The following is a 23,850-nucleotide window of genomic DNA, read 5'->3' as shown; positions in this document are numbered from 1 at the left end:
AAAGTGATCGCACTCTATATGCAATTAGCCAAGGAGGGCTTTTAGGCTGCAGCCAAAATACTGTAAGGCAGAGCAGGGGGACTAAAATTAGCTTATTTTTCCATTTCTTTGTTGGATAGCAAAGGAGAAAAAAAAGCTAAAAACTTATAGCCTCAAATAGCCTTTTGACTTTATATATATATATATATGTATGTATTTGCATCCATGATCTCAGAATTGTGCTAGCCCATGTGTCATCACCTCACAAGTTTAAGACAAACTTCCATGGCGCCTTCAGGTTTACTGTACACCAGTGGGACCAGTGATTGCTGGATGCTTCTCACACCAGTCTGCATTTATTCCACTTTTATGAGCTTTTGTGAGCGTTGCCAAGTTTTGTTCTTTACAGAGAAAGTACTGTAGATACAAATGATAAAACGGTTCCCATCTCCAAAACATCAAAGTGAAAGGTTGTTCAAGACATGCAATAAGTTAAAGGAAAAAAAGAAACTAAAGATTAGAAAGAAGAAAATAGAACGGAGTTAAAGAATTGCAATGAATGTCCAACAGTGTCAAATACTGCCAAACCTATTGTGTTTTGGCTTTGTAGCACAAATGAAAAGCCACACAGGATATGGGCAAAAAATGACATTGTGCTTTAACAAAATATTTCAAAAGGCACATACCAATTTTGGGACATTGAGTTTAAGTTACCCTTTAAATGCTCCTAACTTAAATTATTGTGCAGGAAGGACCAGATTTTTATTCTCCACACAGTAAAGAATCCTTTATAAAATACCTGGGTCCAGACCGTGAGCCGGGTCACCCCCAAAGTCTAATAACTTGTTCCTTATTCTATTTCAGATGTCCTGAAAATTTAACTAAATTCTATCCATAACATCTGAATGAAAATTACATTGATTAATAATCCAAATATTTAGAGGCTTGTGTAAATGGTTTAGTCATTACACAGTTGATCTTTAAATTTGTTACAATTAAAAAAAAGACAACTTTAAATTAAGATCAAACTTATTTCAGATTCAAATTCTAAAAAGAAAGAAGAAACACAGAATAGTTATCCACAATTATCTTTTATCATTAATTCCAAAATTTACAGCTTAGCAACACAGGCTGCAAGTTAAAAACATCAGCAGATGCAAAGCTTTTTAGAAGGAGCTGCACGGGCTTGAAGGAGGCACTCAGGAAAATTACCGTAAATGTTAGAACACAACGGGCACAGAAACAAACTTCTTTTCTTTTTAACAATATTTGAAATGAAGAAGGCACTTGAAAAATCACAAGATAAAAAATGTAAACCATGCTTTGGCATTTCAATTTTTACCTCTTTGCTGAAGATTTCTTTTAATGACTTAACAAAAATACCCCCCCCAAAGAAATAAAAGAAAATAGAAATACTAACTAAATCTTTGCCACTGAGGGAATCAATGAGAATAAATATCAAACAAACTGAAATTATACTCAGAATTTTTTTTAAACTAATAAGAAAAATCACATTTCTGTTTGAATTGAACCTACTAGCTCAGTTTGTTACAAGATTTTTTAATGACACTAAACTATGGAAGAACCATAAAGTGCATCTTGGATGGGGAAAAAAACAACACTGAATGCTTCCAGTCCACAAAGAAATTACAATTACTCATTGGTTCGCTTAATACTCAAATTGCTCCCAAATTTAAACCATGAACTGGAGTGAAAAACAAATAAAACATAAAGCAAAATAAAAATTACACAACTAAAAGACATTAAACATTTAAAATGATCTCTTTCCAGAATACAGTTTTAAGACAAACTTCCACAAAGGCACGATTTAGTGCACATGCAGATGTAGTAGCACCTTCTTTCATGCTGCTAAAAATGATAACCGATTATTTTGTTGTACACCTCACTGTAAGCTTCATTGGCAAGAGCCAAAGTAACAAAAACTGGTAGTTGCGATACTTGGGCAGGCTCATTACTGAATGAAACTCTGGACTACAGGTAACAGATTTATGGTCCATAGAAAATCACTGCCACATTCACCCTAGTGCCAGGGTGGCTATGTAGAGCAAAATTAGGTCACGTTTAAGGTATAATTAATACTCAAAAGTGTTAGCCGACTGCAAGGGGGATGATCAACTCATCCCAATTGCAGAATCTTCTGAAACGCTTCTGGTAATAAAACAAAGCTACAAGCAGGGAGGTTTGACTGGCAGCTTGGTCGACAGCACAAAATCTGAGCGGAAAGCAAAAGAAAGAAAAGCTGCAGGCGTGAACAAAGAGATAAGAAGAGAGACACGTTTGCAGCTTTTCATCTGACCCTCTTCTCTTATTTAACTTAGTGTAATCCACAAAAAGTTAACAACCCACCCCGCACAGGACTTCTGAAATGGAAGATTTGATATGAGTGTAAATCTGAGTCTGTGCTGCCAGCCACCCCTTTCAACATGCCATGCTCCCATTCTTTGGCTTCCAGACGAGGGCCCGTCATTGCCCCTCATACACCCTCGCTGCCCCATCAGTCCATCTTATTGTGGTTGTTGTTTAGGAGCGCGTGGCCATTCTGCACATGGCCATTTTTGGACTTTTCAATGCACGTGCGATCATCCTCTTCATCATCAGACTCCGTTTCCTCCTTATCGCTCCGCTCATCCTCCACAATGTCCTGTCAGACGGAACAAGGCATGAAATGCTGCACGTCTAAGGCCGCTTGTGTTACATGTCACCGTATGTATGAAGAACACGTTTCTTACATTGCCTGGCAGGAATTTGACAACCATCCGCAAGATGAGCCCTGCCCAGAAGATATGCAGAAACTGCAGCACAAACATCAGGCCGTTGAAGAAGTAGAAGCCAAAGAAGGGGTTGTACTCAGACAGTGGGTAGATCGCTGTTGTATGTATGATCCTGGGCAAGAGGACAAAAGGAAGAACAAAGAGTCCAGTCAGAGCCACCTACAGTCACCCTCAACAGCCCATTGAGAGGAATTCTGACAATGTGGTTGTTGTTTTTACAGGGGGGGGAAAAAAGTCTGCAAAGCTTTTTTTTTTTTTTTTTAATTTCTGCACAATAAAATATGAATCTGTACATGCTTTAGTCAGCTTCCTGCTTAAAAAGTTAAGATAGCATTTATAAATTTATTATCAGAAACTAAACAGCATGGCTGCCGCTGACGCCTCTCAGCTATTTTGAATGAACTGGCCTGTTCTGAACAGCTGCTATTGTGACACAGTGAGGAGACATTTGCAAAAAAAGAAGAACCCAACACCCACTTGCTGTTATTCATGTTTTAAAGAAGATAAAGCGCTATACCATGGGAGGCAGCATAACTTTAAAGATAATGCTGATTTCCTGAACTTGAACTACTGTCAACTAATACACTGAAATCACTAAAATATTCTAACATTCTAAAAGCAACCCATTTAAATGTTTTTATCTCTTAAGGATGTCAAAGAGATATTTTAGATTTTTTTTTCTAAATGTAGCCACAATAGACAGCATTCAGAAGCTCTCATTTTAGAGAATCAGGGAGGATTTCTGACTTGAACTAAGCTAACTGCTGGATGGTTTGCTGAGGGATTCACTTCTTTTTGTCACAAATTTTTTCACACTACATATAAAAGGTTTTCACCCTCAAGTATAAACTAGTAGTGCAGACAAAACATAAGAAATGCTGCATGAAAACTCAATCAAGAAAAAAAAAAATTGTCAACTCTTTAACTAATGCGAACATTGATGACACATTCACAGTTACAAAAAGTTTGATGTAACATCCTTTTTACCAGAAGGGGAAGATCACAAGGCGGGTGATGATGAAAACTGCAGCAAACACCACAAAGATGAAGTTGCACGTTCTTCTCCAGCCTGCATAGTTGAACATTTTGGCTGACTATATTTAAAAGGAGGAAGAAAAAAGAAAGAAAGAAAGAAAAAACATCATGAGTCTGAGCTTCTTGTTTATTTACCTCTAGAGGGCAGACAACCAACTCTGTGAGGACACAAGTTATCCTCACATTACATTAAATCTATTTAGGAATACTAAATATAGATTAGCCTAATCATTTAAGTTCTATTTGTACCCTAGATTAATAAAAAATCATATTAGTTCTTCAGATGTTTTGTATTTAAACATCATCATCTGTAAAGTGACTAAATCTGTAAGATAAAATGTACTAAACTAACAGATATTGTTCTTCAAGCTTCAAGTCAAGTTTAAGTACAGCACATTTTTACTTGAGTACAACTTATTTACATTCCACTGACACTTGCATCATACCTCCATTAGATAGTCAGAGGCATCATGCAACACCAGAGTCAAAGTCCCAGCCCGGATGTAGTTGACCATCCAGGAGAAACTGATGAGGACAATGGTGGCCACATGGTGCACGATCTGCTCTTTGAAATCCTAGACAGACATAAAGGAGATGATGTAAAAAAAACAAAACTTAGCAGTGTTTGGTCACTTATTGATCAAGCTGTAAAGATTGGTCACTAATCAGGATCGCTTGATTTTTACAAATGATTAACTCTTCACAGAGCAGACTGCAGAGCTTCAGTGGGATTAAAAAAAAAGCTAAATTAAAACATATTAGTGGAAAAGAAAAATTATAAAAATTTAGAATCCTCAGACTAGACAATCTCATCATGGTGGTTTTGTCCCAGAAAAAAAATTAAAGAAATCTCTTGTTTGGGTTTAAAAGATAAGCAGCTTGCATTTGTGAACATGAGTTATTAAACCAGCGTTGGCACGGTGACCTCTGTGTGTGCCGACAGGATTGAAGCTCTGTCACTTTTCAGAACATTTTGAACAACATTTAGACCTTTTTGCATCAACTCCAGCTGGAGCGCATGAGTTAAACTGAACGTCATCTTTAATGGCATTCTGAAAGCCAACAGCTACACTCAATACATCAAGTTAGAACTTAATGGGGAAATCAATACCCAAACCTCAAAATATGACACCAGCACAACAGATCATTCTTATCATCTCATGCTCCCCCGGGAGTCATCTCTCACTGGAAAGCTACTGAATGGTTTTTCGATAGAGTAAAAAGCCAACAGAGCTTAGAAACAGTTTGGTTTCACTTACCTTACGTTTGACATCTGATGCTACGCTAAAAACCAAAGAGACATAGAAGCCCAGCTCGATAATGTAGTACCAGTACTGTGAGGGCAGCAGTGGCTGCAAGAGAAGGGCAAAGAGTCTTTTACCCACTGTTTACTGTAACTCACTGGTTAAGATATAAACTAACATGTATGATCACAGATTTTACAGAACAAAAAGGAAATTAGTCACCATTTTTGGAAAGTCTTCCCACACCTGCTTCACATCATAGAACCATGGTTTCTGAGGGGAGATAGATTATTTTTAACTTTGTTTTTTCCTTTTTGTTTATAACAAAGTACATGTGGCGTTAAACAAGGTGTTTACTGTGGATGCAACAGAAAAATCCCATCCTTTTCTGTACTTTGCCAGGCATGTGTGCAACTGTGATGGAAAGCAGCACCGTTGTCATAAGCATGAATGTTATCCATCATGGTCACATCTATAGTTAAACTAGACTGGTTATAGAGTTAGACTTGGCTTTTTAACTGAACCACAGTCTTTGCAGCTTCATTTGGAATATAGACTTATTGATACATACATTTTATTATGCTTTGTTTTTTTTTTTAAAAAAGACAGAGCTTCAGAGATTGGATGAGTGTAGATAAACATACACATGCAGGAGTGATTCAACTTCCAGATGCAATGTGTGTACATATTTAGTAGAAAAAAATATACTAAGTTTGAGGTTTTGAGATAAACACAGGCTGAAATGTACACAGCATGACTAACAAATGCTCGCTGCACTTTCAGCTGACACTTTAAGATAATGCAAAACGATGGTTGAATATTCCACCAGTCTTCTTGACAAAAATTAATAGAAATGAAGTCTGTTTTAGGCACAGACTCAACTCTCAAAGATAATTCGCACATTAACGTCAAGCCTTTCCAAACACTTAATGTTAGCTGGATTTATCCATTAAACAACCAGTTCTGGTGCGTTCTGGAATCACTGTCCTGTTAAGATGAGTCGTCCTGTTGCAAAGTTAATGGTTTTACATTAAAATGAATGTTCCTGTGAAAATCCTCCATTACTCAGCAGTTTGTGCAATCTAGCAGTTCTAACAAAACAGCAAAACAACTCAACCTATGACTATGTTTAACAGTAAGTATAACGTTGCTCCTCCATGAACACCTCTTATTATTGAAGTAAACAAAAATCATCTGTCTTTCTTCTTCATGCATGCAGTCAGAGAAAACTTGCTGGACTGTAGCTGGTGTTCCAGCAACTTCCAGTTCATAGTGGACCTGCACTCTGGTGGTTCCTAACTACCTGAATCACTTATGTGTACATACAGCTGTTTGAACTGAATTTTCATTTGACTTCTAGACTTCTGTATTTACACTATCAGTCAATAGTTTGGACACAGTTTCCCCATTAAATCCAATGGAGTTCATCATGTCTTCAAAAAGAGAATCAAATACTGCAACATTCATGTTCAATATAAATATATGCAGCTTCCAACCATAGCTGAAACATGTAGCCAATATTTCTTATACTTTATTTAACACTGCCAACCAATCCAGACAGATGGTCAACTCTCCTGAGTCTGGTTCTGCTGGAGGTTTTTCTTCCTGTAAAACAGGAAAAGTTTTTTCCTTTCCACTATCACCCACCACACCATGCAAGCTCAGGATGGAGGATTAAATAGAGAAGATTTGATGCCATCTATTGGGAATTTTCTCTTTTTGTTTGGATTCATATAAACACATTATAAAGTGGATAACTGTGGATCATATTTGTTTTAATTGAATTATAAATGGGTGTAACAGTATCTTTAAAAATAGCAATAAATGACTCATGAATTAGTGGTATACAAATAAATCTGAATTGAACTGAATACTGTATTTAACTAAAGGAATTTTTTTTTCTTTAGTTGCTATTACGACACATGGAAGTATTTTCTAATGAACTACTCACATCAACAAGGACTGCCAGGCCAGCAAAGAAAGCAAGAAGGTAAAAGGTAAATCTCCAACTGTAAGAAGAAAAAAACAAACAAAAAAAAAACCACAGCTGACAAACCTTCCCACATCTGTTTACAATGTTCAAAGGTATGAGGAAGTACAAGCGGAAATAATTCAGCTTTTTCATTTTAGTCGTAAAGATATCTAAACCAACCAAATGTTATAGTCAAATCTGATTTATTTACTTTTCCAGTAAACCCAGTATATCAAAAAGAAAAAAGGAGACTCACTTAAAAACAAAATAAACACAAGATCACAGTAGACAATGGAAAGATAACAAAACATATGTCCACAGTCCTCCTTTCAAAGCTGCAGGGAAAACCCTGAGTAGTGTTTTATGTGCAGCAGTTGTCATTTTTCTGCTTGTTTTGCAACAAATGTCTGGGTTGAAACTGGGGACAGCTATGATAAAATAATCATCATCACCCTGTGGAACAGTAAAACGCTATAATTAAAATGTTAATATGCTGCAGTGGCAGATACTACCAAAGTTTTACGAGACGGCTCAATAAATCATTGTTATTGTTTTACTAAAGATGTTGCTGCTTTTATTTACTGAAAGTTTTACGTTGCACAGAGCTGCCTGTAATGCTGTAACGATATGAAGTGCTGACAACTCTTACAGGTGAGGTTAGTTTTACTGTAGTCTTTCATGATGAGAAATATTGTTGCTCTTGTTTTCTGTTAATGGTGTCATGACAGCTGCAAAGGATCTGGAGTCTAATCGAACATCATATCCTCAAAATCCTGACTAAAGTAAAACTATGCTGGTGAAATGAAACACTGTTCTGTCATAAATGTGAAGAGGAAGTACAGGGTTGAACATGTGATTAGAGATATAAATGTACCTTGCTTCCCTGAACTTTTTGAGCTTGCTTGGCCGGTCCTGGTTTCTTCGCTGCCTGAACCACCTCTGCACCTGTCGTACTGAGCAACCCGTCTGCTTACTTAAATTCTCTATAAAGTTCTATAAACAAAAGAAGACAAGAAAAGAAAATGAAGTCATTAAATTACTTGTTAACTGGCTAAAACGGATTCAAATGCAAACAAATGTTGCCATGTTAGTCCATTTATTCCTTAAACATACACATTTCAAACAGCTACGAGGTGCTGATGTTTGCAGCACGGTTACCTGTGAAGGATGCTTTGACGTGCTGCAGAAATGGGACTCCAGGATGGGATTTGAAGGAGCACAAAGGCGCTGTTTGTCTCTCACTCCCAGCAGAGAAGCCAAAGGAATCGCTACCGTCCTAGAAAGCGGAGGAGAATAATGGATGGCTTACAGGTCGCTTTATACTTGTCAGACGAAACATCTAAATCAGATAGGTAGACGAAGCCCAGAAGTCACTTCTGGAAATGACTCACCGCTCAAAGATGGGTCTTATGAGTAAGAAGCAGAGAGCAATGGGTAAAGAGGCCCACAGGTCTTGAATTTTAGGGAAGACTTTTCCATCACGATCCTTTAAGTCATCCCATCCGTGGCCTTCAGGGAACCAAATCCAGTCGGCCCATATCTGCTCACTCAAATGAGATAACATCCTACAGACAAAACGAAGAGAAGGGACTCATATCTTGAGGAAGGAAATTAAGGCAGGTATTAAAAAGAAGATTTTGTCTGCTTGCCGTTTTCCACTTAGATTTTCCATTAGATAAATTTACAACTACTAACTCAGGCATGACAATATCCTGAGAGGAAGGAGAGGAAACGGGGCTCAGAGGAATGATGACTGATGGGAGGTTATTAATCTAACAGAGCATCTGAAATAGGCTCCATATCTGACCACTTCCTTATCTAGATAAAAGGGAATAATGAAAGGATTCTTATAATGCAGGAGCCTATGCAATAAAAAACAAAATCCGTGCTCTATAGTTAAATTTAATCTGACACAAATTTAAAGCATTTCTGCTCCTGGATGATGCATTTACTCAAACACATGGTTTTAAAAATCCCCAGAAAGTTGACCATAAGGCTTTATCGTAACATTAAAAGGATTTTACAAAGAAAAAAAAGTTTTTCTGCAACATCTATGATTGAGAAATGGTTTTACATAAACTATTTCCCACTGATTCATAACATGCATGGTTTCTGAATCTAGGGAAGGAAATTGCGTAACTTTAACAGCATGTGCAGATAATCTTAAGCAAAATAACTCTTTTTATACCTCTGAGTGTTATCACATTTCTACTAAAGCATCTATGGAAAATCATCAAAACATCTGCTCATGGAGACATATCACACTAAACAAATGTTTAGCTTTTTTTTGCATATATTACACACTCACATAATACAAATATTCATTTTGATTAACCAAAGAAGGTCACATTTTAATCATTGAATATTCAACAAGTCCTTCAAAGAGCTTTGAAAAGAAATTAAATCTAAGATTTAGATGAGGCAAGAGGATATCATTTAAAGATCAGCGTAGTCCAAAATTGAAAGAGCTTGCATGTTTTACTGTTTTATTATGTTTTATTATTTGTGCGTAGGCTATTGCAACTTTTTGGTGTGTGTTCAAAGTCTGCAAAGTTATAAACACCAAGTCCAAAGCAGGAGATTCTTTTCCACAAAAATAATCTGTTCCTGAACCACCTGAAACTGCTCATTCATGGTCCAATGTTCCTGTTGCTTATCCACATCTCCATGTAGTACATTTGATTAGCTTCAAATCAAAGCTAGTTAGGACGCACAAATGCTTCAAAGCAAGCTGTTTTCTCACCCGTTAATGCACTTCACCAAATGTTCTGTGGTACAAACAGAACAGTCTTAATGCATTCCTTTCATCATAGAGGATCAGTGGAGGACTTTTACAAAATCACAAAGCCCCCATAACTACAAGATAATCCTTTGATATGGCAAATTGAGCAGCTTATAGATAGATACGTTTATTGATCCCAAAGCTGGGAAATTAGGGGTTGCAGCAGCATGCATTGGCGCAAAATATTTAGATAAACAAAAAAAGCAGCAAAATAAACATACAAATCTTTATACCAGATAATAAGCAAAATATACAAATCTATGTACAACATATACGAGTCGAAAGAGCAAGAGAGAATAAGTAAGGAGAATAGGCTATAGAGGTATATAAATTTAAATAAGGATGTGCAAAATCAAAGTAGAATTTAAAAAGTAAAATAAAATGGCAAGTGGATAAAAGCAGCAGGTAAAGCCTGGTGTCTTCCCTGTCTGCCAGAGGTGACTTATTGAACAGAGTGATGGAAGGAAAGAGTTCCTGTATCTGTCCGTACGACAGCGGAGCGTCTCAGTCTGTTAGAGAAGGAGCTCGTCTGACCAGTGTGTGGTGGAGAGGATGGTGGGGGTTGTCCATGCTGGAAACCAGTTTGTTCAGCGACCTTCTCTCCACCACAGTTTCAAAATTGTCCAGTTTGTAGTCAAAGACAGATCCAGCCTTCTTCAGTCTGTTGTTGTTGCAGGCTGCGATGCTGCCTCCCCAGCACACAGCAGCTAAGACAATCACACTGGAGACGGCAGACGGATAAAAGATCTCCAACATTTTGCTGCAGACATTGAAGGATCTGAGCCGTCTCAAGAAGTAGAGCCTGCTCATCCCCTCCATGTACACGGAATTAAAGTATTCTCCTTCATGTTTACATGGAAATAATAATTCTGAATTGAGATTTAAATGGAAAACATGTTTAATCTTCTTTATTCAATTCCGCTTTAGATCAGGGGGTTGGGAAGAGTTTTGATTGGACAGGGAGCGGGCGTGACGTATTTACATCTACCGGAAGAAAACAAACTCCAGTTCCTGCTTCTTTTCTTTTTATCTACAACATGGAAGACCACATAATAAGAACCATTTTCGCTCTGATTTTGGTTCTAGTTTTGAAGCAGCAGCTCGACACTAGCATACTACTTGGTCAGCTGAGGAGGAGATGGTAGAGTACCGTACCGTCATCGCGACAGGACAAAGGAACGAGCATGCGCAGAACATTCAGAATTAATTTAAAGCAGAATTAACGTCAACATGATCGAGCAATTAATCAATTCAATTTAAAATCTGAATAAAACAGTCACTTACTTCAGTGTTAAGTTAAATTCAGAATGTTCATTCGGAATTAGGTGTTTACAAGCTCATTTAAAAAGGATTTTTACTCTAAATTAAAGGGGAATTAAAACTCTCATGTAAACGTGGTCAATCAGTGGTTGTGGAGAGTTTAATATGGATATGAAACCAATGATTAAAGACTGGGTGTGGCTTACTGCACTTTCACAATGCCTTTTGTGCTATTCAATAACCAGCTGGCTGTTACATCATGACTCCCTAAAAGTATAACAGCAGAACTGAACCCTCAAAACATAATTTTAAAATTAACATAAGCTGGGCTCTTAATAATAAATTGCACTCTCAAATAAAAGAACTAAAGTTTTCTAAGCTTTTTACAGCAACAGTATTCAAGGTTAGAAAGAAAAAAAAAATGTCAATGCTCTCTTAGTCTTAATATCTGCAACATCTTTTCCCCGTTCCTGAGGGCTGATGTCAAAAAAGCAAAAATAAGTGATTTCTTATGAGAGTACACAAACAGTAAGAGGATCTTCAGGTAAACTGGGATGACATCAGTGTAATTACTGGCAACACCTGAATGGAGTGTTTAGCCACCAGCGGATTTCATTACAACGCCTGATGGGCAGACTGACTCTCTTTTTCAAATTGCAACTTTACCTTTAGCTCTCCACTCGGTATTGGAGTTACAGTATGATACTTTACTTGATCCAAATCTTTTGAGATAGAAATTTGGCTGTGTATGGACTTTAAACCATAGTAAATCTTTAATGAAGGGAGAATGACTAGTGCAGCCTGACTTTGTTAGACTTGGCTTGACTTCATTAAATGACAAAGATACATCAGCTCACCCTAAAAAGACAATAGTTACAGATCAACTTTCCTGTCAGTGTCAGGATTTCATTTAACCCGTTTCACTCAGTTTGTTCCTTCTCATGTCAGACATCTAGTATAATGGTCTCTCTGAATCCAACTCTATACCTAAACTCATTGTCTCAGTTGTCTACCTGACAGCAGATCAGGTTGACTCTTTTAAATACTTTGAACAAAAGACCAGAAAATGGGCTCTCTGTCGACTGTGTATAAAAGGTTGGTGAGTGCAGGTCTGCATTCAGTCTTTGAGTGTTTTATGGTACTTAGGTGAACCCATTCAGACATTTTTTGTCCAATGGCGGAAGTGAAAACCCCTCCTTGAGGCTGTGCATTTCAGTATATGAATGCAAAGTAAACACTCGGCCTGTGGCAAAAGTAAACCGAATAGCTTGCGTTCATTGTGTAGAAATGTGACTTAACTTAATCACCAAACTAACAGCTTGAGAAGTACATGAAAGCAAAGTATGTGCAAATAACATGCTGTATCTTAGGAGGTTCATACTTGAAAGTTAAGTGACAACATCACCACTTTCATAACAAAGGGAGTTCAGTCTGCTTCTTTATTTGCATGATTTCTGATTTCACATTACTTACCTCTTGCCTGTTCTACCTCTGTATGAGCAATATTATCAGTTATGTTAAAAGTAGGGCAGTGAAATGATTAAAAAAATTTTATCAGATTAATCACAGCTTACAAATGAATTAATCATGATTAATCACCACTTACAAATATGCCTGCAATATGCCTGTTCCTTCTGTATTGTATCAACAGAAAGAGCAAGCTACTTGTTGCGTGCTTAGCGTTAGCATGGTACTTTAAGGTTGAACAGCATTGGTTAAAGTGAAATTCCTTCTTGCAGATCATGCAAATCATTTCTGTTCATTGGATTTTCCATCAACATTCTTTTAATACTTAATTCCATCCATAGAGCCAGTCAGCTCATCTTGACCTGAAACACCTCCATGTTCCGTCTTCATAACAGAAAAATGAGGGATGTATGGCGCTTGTCATGCTGCATATTCGTGAAATGTCTTAAAAATATTAATGCAATTACATAAATTATTTACTGCCCTTAACGCATTATTTTTGACAGCTTTAGTTAAAAACATTTCAGAGTATTTTGCGCACAAAACTGCTGCAAATTGTTTCTCAGATTTGAAAAAAAAGTATTACAGCATTTTCCTTTTAGAAAGCTGAAGCACATTGTGTGTTGAAGAATCCAAAATATCTTGACTTTCAGACATTAAACTGGGTCACCTCCCTTTATAATGCTACCCAATCTTTTACTGAACTTATTCTGACTGGGTTCGTTACAAGATAATCTGCTGATTTTTCTGGCAGCTGTAGCTGGTTCTGCTGTTTGAATACACACGAGCTAGGTTACGACATGCTCTCTGATCACTGAAAAATCTAAAATATTTCTATTCATTTCAAAACAGCCACTCAGAATTGCTGTACGAAATGTAATAGTACTGATAGAACTTCACGATTTTTCACATAAAAGCCGATCTCTTAAAATATAAACTTTTTAAATAATACTGCCATATTATACTGAACGGGAATAACAGGAAACAAAATGACATCATGAGCTCATTATGTCAGATAAAATAAGTTATAGATAACATTGTGAATTCTGTGAGGACAGCAAAGCTGCAACAGATGCAGCAGTTAAAAAATAATCAGGATGTTACCATTTCGATACCAAGATCAGGTTTCTACTGTTATTTTACCAACACTCATACAGATTACACTAATTGTTAAAAAAAAAAAATGATATATAAACAGTTTTAAAAACATTTCAGACCAGAACCACTGAGCTACCAAAGAAGTTCTTACAGCTCCTCAAAAGTTACCTGAACTTTAAGTGAATATTTAATAAGATTATCTTATTCAACAAAGCTTGAACCCTGTGTCATTTATTTAAATGGTCTTCAGGAACAGTTTTCTAAAATTCTTGAAGGACTTTCCAAAGGTTTCTTTGGATATTGGCTGTATATTGTTCTGTTTTCTGTCAAAATGACCCCACAAGGCTTAAATACGGGGAGGATTCATCACTTCATGAGACCTGCTGTCCCTAATTTTCGGTTCAGTTTTTCTGTCATTGGGAAACTGCAGCCTTTTCTCCCTACTTCCATTCCAAAACGAAGGCACCCATTGATGGAAAAAGGACAACTCTCCAGCTTCTTCCGATTTTTAAAGAAAAATGCCACTCTATGATGAGATATGCCAAGTTTATGGAAAATGACTCTTTGGGAATCACCTCGTTGGTGTATTAGTACTTTACAGCAAACTGTGTTATCTTTGGTATTTTCTTATTGATGCAACTAAATACATTGGAAAAAATTATATCGATTTGCTATTGGCTGCAAATGACAACAGGTACCATTTTAAAATGGTTAATTGTGAAGAACTATGTATTCATGCAAGACTAGCTTATCCCTTAAATTAGGAGCTTTCTTTATGCTTCCATTACTCACAGGTAAATTTTGAATGGTTTAAACAAAAACACATTTCTGAAAATGGTCTGCTACAAGGACTGAAATGAAATTAGTAAGAATGCAGCCACAGTCCAAAGAAACACCTTCAAAAATCCTGAACTGCTGCTCAAGGCTAGTTTAAAAGATCACATGAAAGTCTGGTTTATTATAAGCTAAATCTAAAGAAATTTGCATATTAGTGCATTTAATTTGACCTGCTTGCCTTCATTTAAATAAAAAAAATAACAACATGAAAAAATAAACATGCATCCAAAAATCAACTTTAATTTTTTAAATAGTCTATCAGTCATACCCTCTTCATTTAAGGCTGCTTAAGTTGTTCAGGAAGTTTTTGTTTACGCTGAACGAGGTTTACGTTACGTTCTTTGCGTAAATTCGCTCAGGGAGTGGCGGGGTGCGCGCGCATATCGGGGAGTCCCCCAGAAAGTTAGCGGAACAAACTAGCCGAGATGGAGGATCAAACAAGTTACTAAACACTGACAGTTACTTGCAGAATCAAAATGTGATAATGCAAGGCCATTTATTAAAAGTCTCTCTGGTGAATAAAAAGACAGCGTTAATTGGCGACGTCTCAAAACTTTTTATTTGTTTTTTAACGGTCACATAAACCGCAAGAACAACCGTAACTATCTCCGTTTATCTGTGGAAAACTTTATTTATTTTACGCGAGAAAGTGGTGAATAATTTGAATAGATTTAAAAGCTTTCACGACCGTGTTTTATCGCGGTCTTTGCGAACAAAACACCACCGACACTAGAAGAAGTAAAAGGCCCGTTGGCCTGTTTTAACTTTGATGTGGAAACCTCTTCCAACGACAGGGCTTCGTTCAGAAGATGTCAGCAAAGTTTGATGGGCTAAAACTTGGCATAACATCTTCAAAGGAAGGAGACTCTCGCGTTTCTGTCTAAAAATAACAGCCTGAAGTTTGTGTGCACAAGGAGTGTAGTTAGAGGCTGTTAAAAAGCACTAAATACACCGCCCAATGCGTAACGGTTAGGTCCACTTACCTCTTCTCTCTTCACTGTGTGCAGGCAGGCAATGGGGCACTAAATGTTGGGCGGCTCTACTGCCGCTGCTTCTGCTGCTGGTCCTTTGCTTGCGCTGCAGCTGAGAGGATTTCATTAATATCTCGCTATTAAAGAGGCTCTGACTTACTTTTCTTACAATGAGTGTATCCGCCTTTTCCCCTCCCAAGTCAGGTTCGCCTCATTCTCAGTGAAAATAAATGAAAGAAGAAACAAAGTCGTACTATGTCCTGTGGTCGTGGTTTAAAGCCGACCCAAAAATATGGCAAATAATAACAACTCTGGTCCTAGTAATCTGAATCTTGCTGTTACATATCAGTCGGAAAGTTCAAGTGGATTTTATGGTTAGTGTGTTTAACCAGGATGAGGAGGGCAGGCAGTTTAAAGTGACGCCTCTTCTTGTATGAGGGGTGATTAATGCCACCGAGCGAGCTCTGATAGATCATCACATATAAAAAGAGTCTTCTGTCTGTCCTCAGCGTTTATTTTGTGCATTTTTTGTAGGCTGCATTTTCAGGGCCTTTTTTTGCTCACTTTACAGGTATGCCAGTCTCAAATGTTGTCAAATGTCACGTCCTATATAACACATGTGTGCTTCATGTTAGTATGGTTAGACAAAACGTCCACTAGAGGATAGTGCAGAGTTCAGCCTTAACTTCTGACTTCCGAGCTCCAACATCAATTGAGTATTCACTGTCTGGCTGAAATTAAGTTAGGTAGGTCCGATCCACCTCTCTTTTTAGACAGTTGTAAAGTTTTTAGATTAATACGTGATGGCTTATTTTTCCATAGAAATGAGTCCAGTGACTTAAACCAGCTGGAGGATGGTTTAGTGGGTATCACTGAAAACAGGTAGTTGACTTTAGGTAGAACCATCATTTTGATTGTGACAATCCTGCCCATGACTGACATGGATAAGCACCTACACCATGAGAGATTATCCTCTATTGTTTTAAGTTGCTGGACATAATTTAGGTTTGTTAGTTCTGATAATTGGGAGAAATGTTTATGCCTAAATATGCATTGTTTTCAAACTGTATTGCAGTATTGTGTATGTTCTGTAAGTCACAGTTAATAGGCATAACTATGGTCTTAGACCAGTTAATAGAGTAGTCCAATATTGATGAGAATGTGTTAATGAGTGTGATTGTCTGGGGGAGAGATGTCAGTGAGTTCGGGGGGGAAAGTAATACATCATCAGTATAAAGACTTATCTTATGTACTATATTTTTGGCATGGATTTCTTTAATTTCTGTATTTTGTCTAATGGCAGCTGCTAAGGGTTAAATAAAAATAGCAAAAAGTGAGGGAGACAGTGGGCAGCCCTGTCTGGTGCCTTTAGGAACATTGAATTTTAAGATTGGAAAATTACATAGTGTATCTTTAAAACTCTGTGCTTCTGACTTGTTTTGATGGGCTTCATTTTAGACATGTTCAGAGGCATTATTGCCCTGCAGCTGAGAAACCTCACTTGACAACTTTTTTTCCCTCCCATTTTGAATGTATACCATGGCTGATTCAGCAAAGAAATGCAAAAGGACTTTATCTGAGAAAGCGAGGAAAAGAAAGAGAAAAAGTGACAGAGCAAGAGACATGAATCAACATTAGACTAAATTTTTACTGACTGGAGAGAGCGCATAGAAGAGACATGGCGCAAGTTGCTCTAAACAAGGAGTAATTCCTGCTTTGTTTTTATACCAGGTTGCTTGTGAAGTCACTTTTTTTTTCTCAACCAATCAACAGATTGCAGTGTGTCAAACTCCACCCTTTCAGGTAGGGTTGGTTAGAGTAGTACCCCAATGAAAGGGTCCCAACAAAGTAAGATGGTTTGGTTCGGATATTAGGGTACCCTTCCCAGTTTTTGCGTGTGGAAACACAAAAAAATGCATCCCGACTCATACCGTCAGTGGAAACAGGGCTTAAGATGAGCAGGCTCTCAGTTTAGGTTGGAGCTGTCTTGTTTTTAGTAGTAGCTGTGTAAAATTTAGCATAGGATTAAATTGTGTGATACTGGCTTGAGAATAAGCAGTGAGAATAATTTTCACTCTTTAAGGTCAGTGTTCTTCCTCCTTGTCCTTTTTCCATCTGTTTAACTCCCCACCAGATTTGACTGAGCCAAACAAAGGTAATAGTTAACCAGGGAACAATGGTAAAAGGCAGAGGTATCAGAGTTTTACAAAATGTCGCTACCATCCTAGCATGCAACACATTACATACCTTTACAGTTTCTGTGGGAAAGCAGGTGCAGTTGTCTTAAGAACAGCCTTTTTCTTAAAAAAAAAGAAAAAAAAGAAAAGAAATATTGCATAGATTCATTGTGACATATATTTTGATTGCTTTAATCTTAATGATACCTTAAAGGATAACTCGAAATGTGACAAAAACATCTAATATTATGAAATACTGCACATTATCAGTTAAAAATTAGCACACTAGAGGTTTCGTATGTAAATTTCCTAACATTTTACATGAACATATTAAAACTATTATTTCCACTGTATTTATTGAAATATATCTTCAAACATTTTACTTACACATTGCAAGCTTTCTTTATTTGATGTATTATTTAAACAAAATAAAAATAATACTTTAGTGGAGACTTGTAAAGTGTGACCAGATACTTTTTGTGCAGTTATTTAGACCATATAAGGGAGCATTTCAAACATTATCAAGGAATGACAACTAAGAACAAACTAAATACAAAGAAAAGAAAGTGATAAAGGCAGTACTGTTGATACTGTCCAAGACACGGCCTTGGTTATTTTGATTTTATAGACAGACCAACTGGAGCCACAGCTCTTGATGATGTAACTCTCAGACGGGGTAGATGTGAGGAAACAATCATCTTATCGATTACCTAATTTGTCCCTAAATGTCATTTTTCCTGAGAGCAATTGTTATACGTTGGTTAATATTTTTCTGATTGATCAAGTTATAATAGATTATTGTTCAACAGATTGTGCAGCAGTGCTATCGAAATAGCAACAGTCCAGAGCTATGTGGCATTAATCACCTCTCATACCATCCAGCCATGTTAGTGGAGGCCAAGGCATGTTTAGACTCATCAGACCAAACCCAAAAGTCTGACAGGCAGATTTTCTGCAAACCCCAGCTGTGGGTATACACAACTCCGCTTCTATTGTCGTCTTCATATTTGAGCTAAATATTAAGATAGAATCATCATTAATCAGCACTATTCAAGCGGCATTAAGTGCAGGCATGAAAATGCTTTTCTTACTTTTACATAAGAGTGGTCATTTTAAGCTGCCTCACATTAATGTAAACATTTCATGGTAAATGATCTGTACTTATATTTCAATAACTGTCCTCTTAAAACTATTTGTTCATTCAATCAACACTTTCATATTCAAACAAAACCCAAAAAAAGATGTTTTTCATGTTCTTCAATACTTGTCCAGGCCTACAGAGAGCAGCAAACTTCCCTCAAAACAAAACGCTTGTATGAGCGTTCACCCAAGCTCTGAAAATATCTTCTTCTTTTTTTTAATCTGCTGTATTGAATTAGGTATATATATATATTTAAAAAAATAAACAAAACAAAAACACTTTATTTGGCAAATGACAGAAGAATTCACACACTTTTTTCTAAACTGTACTTTATTTTCTTTTAAAGACATATGTTTTAAAACAGCGAGTGTAGAGAATAAATAAAGAAACAATTTTTTTTTTTTTTTTGTTTGTTTTTTACTTCCATAAGTACATTTATGCAATTAAAAACTCTATAATAACTGTGTGAAGACCACAGGAATCTTTTTTTTTTTTCTTAAATTAAAAAAGGAATTGTCACTTCTCCCTCGCAGTCAAATTGATTACCAAATAAATTAAACGTAAAAAAAATCAAGATAGAAAAATTCCCAGCCCTTCCTTTTCGCTTTGTTAATTTTTAAAAGTAGTGGCAGCAGAGAATGTTAATTTGTGAAGTTTTTAAGTCTTCCATTTTTAAACCAAAGTATGTACAGTAAGAGGAAATCCATTTCTCTTCCATTTTTAATCACTCCATGTTTTTTTTTTCTTTTATTTACGTATAAATAATAAAACTAACTCTACATAACAATGTTACCAACGGTAATCATACAGAATAGTATTTTCTTTTGCCTCCGTCTGTGTAGACTGGCCTTTTTTTTTAAGGCCATAGACCACAAATCACACTATACAGAAGAACCCTGTTCAGTAGAATAACATCAGTGATATGCTTTTTCTTAACATGTATATCTTGTTGCCAACAATAGAGTATGTACATAATAGAAATGAATCCAGCTGTGGAATGATAAGGAACTCTGGAGCACTTCTGATACTGCAGATGCGGACTCTGTCGATGGATTTGTTGCTGACATTACTGCTGTTGTTGTTTTTGTAAGCACATACACGGGATACTGCTTTTTGTGAAGTGTTGCTCCTGTGCTATACGGTTGGTCAAACAACCAAAAAAAGGCTGGGACATCCCAAGTGGTTTTTCTTGATTGAACTCCTGGAAGTAAAGAAGAAGAAGAGGGAGAGGAGAAATAGAAAAAAGACCACAGAGCTTTTTAATCCAATCAAAGAAATAGAAAAACATCTTTTCAAGACTTTTGAAGTGGAGATGTGTCTGCAAAACACACACTGCTTGCACTGAAGCCTCAGGGGGAGTCTCAGTAATCAACTAGTGTCCATGCAACTGTAACAGTGACAGTCATTTTGCTGTAAGTGTATGCAAGTATTTGAAAAATAGTTTGTCATCTGTTTTGGCAGGCAAATTAATTCAGAACATGCACAGTAGGAATTCTGGTGGGGATTAGCTCTTCAAATTTTAGGAAAACAGCCAGAGGGAATTTTACATTTACTGTGAAGACATTCAAAAGCAAAAAAAAAGTCATCTGTATGAATCAGCGTCTCCAATCAGGTTCACTTTGCTGCTAACAGAGTATCTGAAGGTACCCGAACATCTATTTTATTTTTATCAACCTTTTTATTTTTTATTTTCCACGCTTGTTCTGCATGAATTTATGACTAATTATGTACTGGAATAGTAAATGTGTCATTACAAACTGGATACTGAAATGGATTAGATATTAAAAACTCTTTAACAAACATCTATTTCACTTCCTTTTCTTTAATTCAAGATAACCAAGTTATAAAAAATATATAATTGTGTGTTTAAAAGATGTCTGTACGAATGATTATATTTGAGTGGCCACAACATTCCACCTTCCTAATATTGTGTGGATGCAGCCAAAAAAAACCTGACCTCTGACTTATCTGATGCCAGGAAACTGGCAACAGATCCTTTGTATCCTGTAGGGCACAACAGGATCTAAGGAGTTTGGAGATCTGGTCAATGTCTTGAACTGTTTTTGAGGAGTTAAGAGGTGCACTGTTCTGCTCAGACAGACCATCTACACGAGGGTTTTTTCTGCAACATTGGCTATGTTTACAGACACAATACTCACACATTAAACAGATTAAGATTCTAAATAACACACTGCCATGTCAACAATATTTTTAGCGCCCTTTAACCTGAATAAGAACATTTTTAGAGTAAACGTTAATTGGTTAAAGCTATGTGGGGTATGCTGATATTAGTCGCATTATGTAAACGCATATACACCTTAATCAAATCATTACATCCTACCCTGGTGTTCAAGATATCTTGCAATGCACATGTAGTACTAATTCACAGCAAATTCTCTGGGTATAAGAGCTGCCAGGCCCACTTTTCATGAGTAACTTTGGGCTTGTTTTTTCAGCAACACTGTCAGGTGTTTTGTGCTTGTTTTCATCAGACCAGGTGATTTGTTTCTGCCACAAGATCTGGTAACATGGCTGCAGTGGACTTCAGTGCAGAATAGCAAGCGTGTAATAAAAGAAGACATGTATTTGGGGTGGGGAGAAACTCTAGTAATGCTCTGTGTTTGAGGGGATATCGATGTAATAAGGGTTTAGGTAATGTGCAAATTACTGTAGCATATGGGAATATGTAGAATAAACAGAATATTTTCTTATTCATAATAATGTCAACAGTTGAAATATTGATGTAACTGTATGCATAGCCAACGTCAAAGTAACCCCAGGATGTAAAAGTTCCCAGCAGAATAATGAATTGGATCAGAATAACCCATGTCACTGATCTCACCTGGTTTTAACTCAGAGCATACATAGTTTTGCTTCAACAAAGAGTAGAACCAAGCTTTTAAACAGTGTGGCTCTTTAAACATTTTCATAAAAATGAGAAAAACTGTACATTAAAGAGGTTTTTAGACAAAATAGAATGATAAATTAAATTAGTATTTAATAAAAACTTGTGTTTGTGCTTATGTTTTGCTTTATATTTCTATTTATATTAAAAGCAAAAAGAAAAATACAGTTTTGGTCTTTTTAAGGCATCATACTCATTCTTACTCATTTATGACCTACAGATACTCGGAGCGCAAGACACATTATGAATTTCCACTTGTTATGAAAAGGATGTGGACATTTTTTACGATTTATAAGTATGATTAAAATATTTTATGGTTTTACAATCCCAGAATTCCTACAGAGGAATGCAGTTCCTCAGCCAGCAGCACGTATCACAGGTACCAAACAGCTTTACCCAAAACCTTCTGGACTAAGGTCAGCTTCTCATTTTGGGGCAGTACAACACACCCACACGGTCACATACACACCAACGCTATTTTTCACATCTACCAAACACGAATGCACACGCTTTTCTTCCAAGTCACACTCAGACAATATGTACGCACAGTCATTCATACACAAACACTATGTTGTCAACCATATACAGAGGCACGTTAAGTACAGTTTCAGTGTCACAAAAACCAAACAAAGTTCAGGCACAAAGTCACTTAGAAATTAGCAACAACCAAACAAAACCCCGCACTCACCGAAAGACTATCACAGCAACCAACTAAACGGGGAATGTGTAAGAATGATAATCATGACAGACAACGAAAAGGAAACTAATCAAAACCAAAAAAAAAAAAAAAAAAAAAAAAAAACTCTAAAGGGAAAAAACTTCTAATAGATCCATATTTGATGGACAACAAGCTAATTTAGCTTATAGCACTGAAGATTTTAGAGGACTTAAAAAAGAAAAAAGGAAACAGCATGTCATGATAATCAGTTGCTTACAGATGCTGAGGTAAAGTGACAATTACTGATCAGTGTTTGCAAGGATTAAAACCAGGACAAAATAATAAGAGGAAACTCACAACGCACCAAACACAGTTCACGGTCGCCACAGTAACCCGCCATGCAGCTGAGCATGGTGAGTCAAGGCAACGGCCCAAAATAAAAATTGCTAATGGCAACCATCACAGGCAATATCGCCACAGCAACCAACACAGGCCAATTAACTTACAACGCGGTGAGAAGGAAGGGGGGTAGGTTTTAACGGTTGCTAGGCAACCGTAGCCATAGCGACGCACGTCTCCACGATATATGTATGGGCGGGACAGTCTTGAGAGTGGTGTGATGTTTTTTTCAGGAAAAATGGCACATGTGGCACAGCACAAAAACAATAAATGAAAATAAAACAAAAAATTAATGACGGACAGCAGCTGCCATTCAATCCTGCGACAGAACACTGGTTAGACAGAACATTTGAACCAAGTAAAAATCTACTTTTCAATTAAAGTGTCCCTCATATATTGAGCAAAAACAAAAAGAACTACTTTTACACAACAAAGCTATCTTCTAGTCCCAGTAATGTATTTTAAATTGATGTTTTTTAAGTGCTGCCACCTCATTAAAGTTAATCTACTGTAGGGTTATTGACTTCTTCAGTTCCACATGAAAACAAAACAGCCATTTAAGTGCTGAGCTCCCAATTGCATACACTTTGTAGCCCTTCGTTTCCAGCTGTCAATCAATCCCCCCCAATCCCCTAGCTTTTCGCATCTCCTCAAACACATCAATATGTAGCCGCTCACCTCCTTCAGTAAGGCCTGTTAGCATCCTTAGGCCTCTTCAGCTGCACCTTCAGTCTCTTCATGCCAATCTGGAAACCGTTCATGGCCTGGATGGCTGTCTGGGCGCTGGATGGGTTGTCAAAGCTCACAAAACCTGAGAGGGAAATTACACAACACACACTTTCAAGTGTGAGAAAAACTAGTATTGCTTATCAGGAGAAAAACAACAGCACCAGAGACAGGACCATTTCAGTCACCATTTTACTGTGACTCACCAAAGCATTTGCTCTGGTTGGTGGCTCGGTCGACGAAGACCTTTGCAGAGATGACGTTCCCAAAAGGCAGGAACATCTGGAGTATCTCTGAGTCGGTGAACTCCTGTGGCAGATGGTAGATGAAGATGTTGCACCCCTCAGGACCTGTACACAAAGGCAGAAGAGATAGTTAAACCATGCCGAGACCATAGAAAAAACAGA

At 37.0% G+C, this 23,850-nt stretch overlaps 2 protein-coding genes across 7 annotated transcripts in view; both read right to left on the bottom strand.

Moving 5' to 3' along the window:
• Window positions 1-1,051: 1,051 nt before the first annotated feature.
• Window positions 1,052-15,822, bottom strand: cers2a (ceramide synthase 2a). 2 transcript variants are annotated; one of them, XM_042012095.1, is made up of 11 exons: window positions 15,450-15,822; window positions 8,414-8,587; window positions 8,181-8,298; window positions 7,897-8,015; window positions 7,002-7,059; window positions 5,273-5,323; window positions 5,066-5,158; window positions 4,253-4,381; window positions 3,759-3,865; window positions 2,730-2,883; window positions 1,052-2,641 (listed from the first exon to the last, which is right to left on the bottom strand). In XM_042012095.1, exons 2-11 carry the CDS (start codon window positions 8,584-8,586, stop codon window positions 2,495-2,497), a joined length of 1,149 nt encoding a protein of 382 aa, XP_041868029.1. In that variant the 5' UTR covers window position 8,587; window positions 15,450-15,822; the 3' UTR covers window positions 1,052-2,494. The 2 variants fall into 2 exon arrangements, with proteins under 2 accessions (XP_041868029.1, XP_041868030.1); XM_042012096.1 differs by having other exon boundaries at window positions 15,598-15,822.
• A 3,375-nt stretch (window positions 15,823-19,197) lies between these two features.
• The window catches only part of celf3a (cugbp, Elav-like family member 3a), a 58,551-nt gene continuing 53,898 nt past the window's right edge, over window positions 19,198-23,850 (bottom strand). For 4 of the 5 annotated variants that reach the window (XM_041967280.1, XM_041967281.1, XM_041967282.1 and 1 more), the window contains 3 exons: window positions 23,650-23,793; window positions 23,396-23,528; window positions 19,198-19,956 (listed from right to left, as the gene is read on the bottom strand). In XM_041967280.1, the coding sequence (XP_041823214.1) occupies window positions 23,401-23,528; window positions 23,650-23,793 (272 nt within the window). In that variant the 3' untranslated portion in view covers window positions 19,198-19,956; window positions 23,396-23,400. Of the gene's footprint in view, window positions 19,957-22,824; window positions 22,923-23,395; window positions 23,529-23,649; window positions 23,794-23,850 lie in introns of all 5 variants that reach the window. The other variant, XR_006008132.1, reaches the window with a different exon arrangement.

Source organism: Melanotaenia boesemani, chromosome 17, assembly GCF_017639745.1.
Source record: "Melanotaenia boesemani isolate fMelBoe1 chromosome 17, fMelBoe1.pri, whole genome shotgun sequence".
Classification (NCBI taxonomy): Eukaryota; Metazoa; Chordata; class Actinopteri; order Atheriniformes; family Melanotaeniidae; genus Melanotaenia; species Melanotaenia boesemani.
Note: the sequence above shows the minus strand (reverse complement) of the source record. Positions and strands in the feature narration are given on the sequence as shown.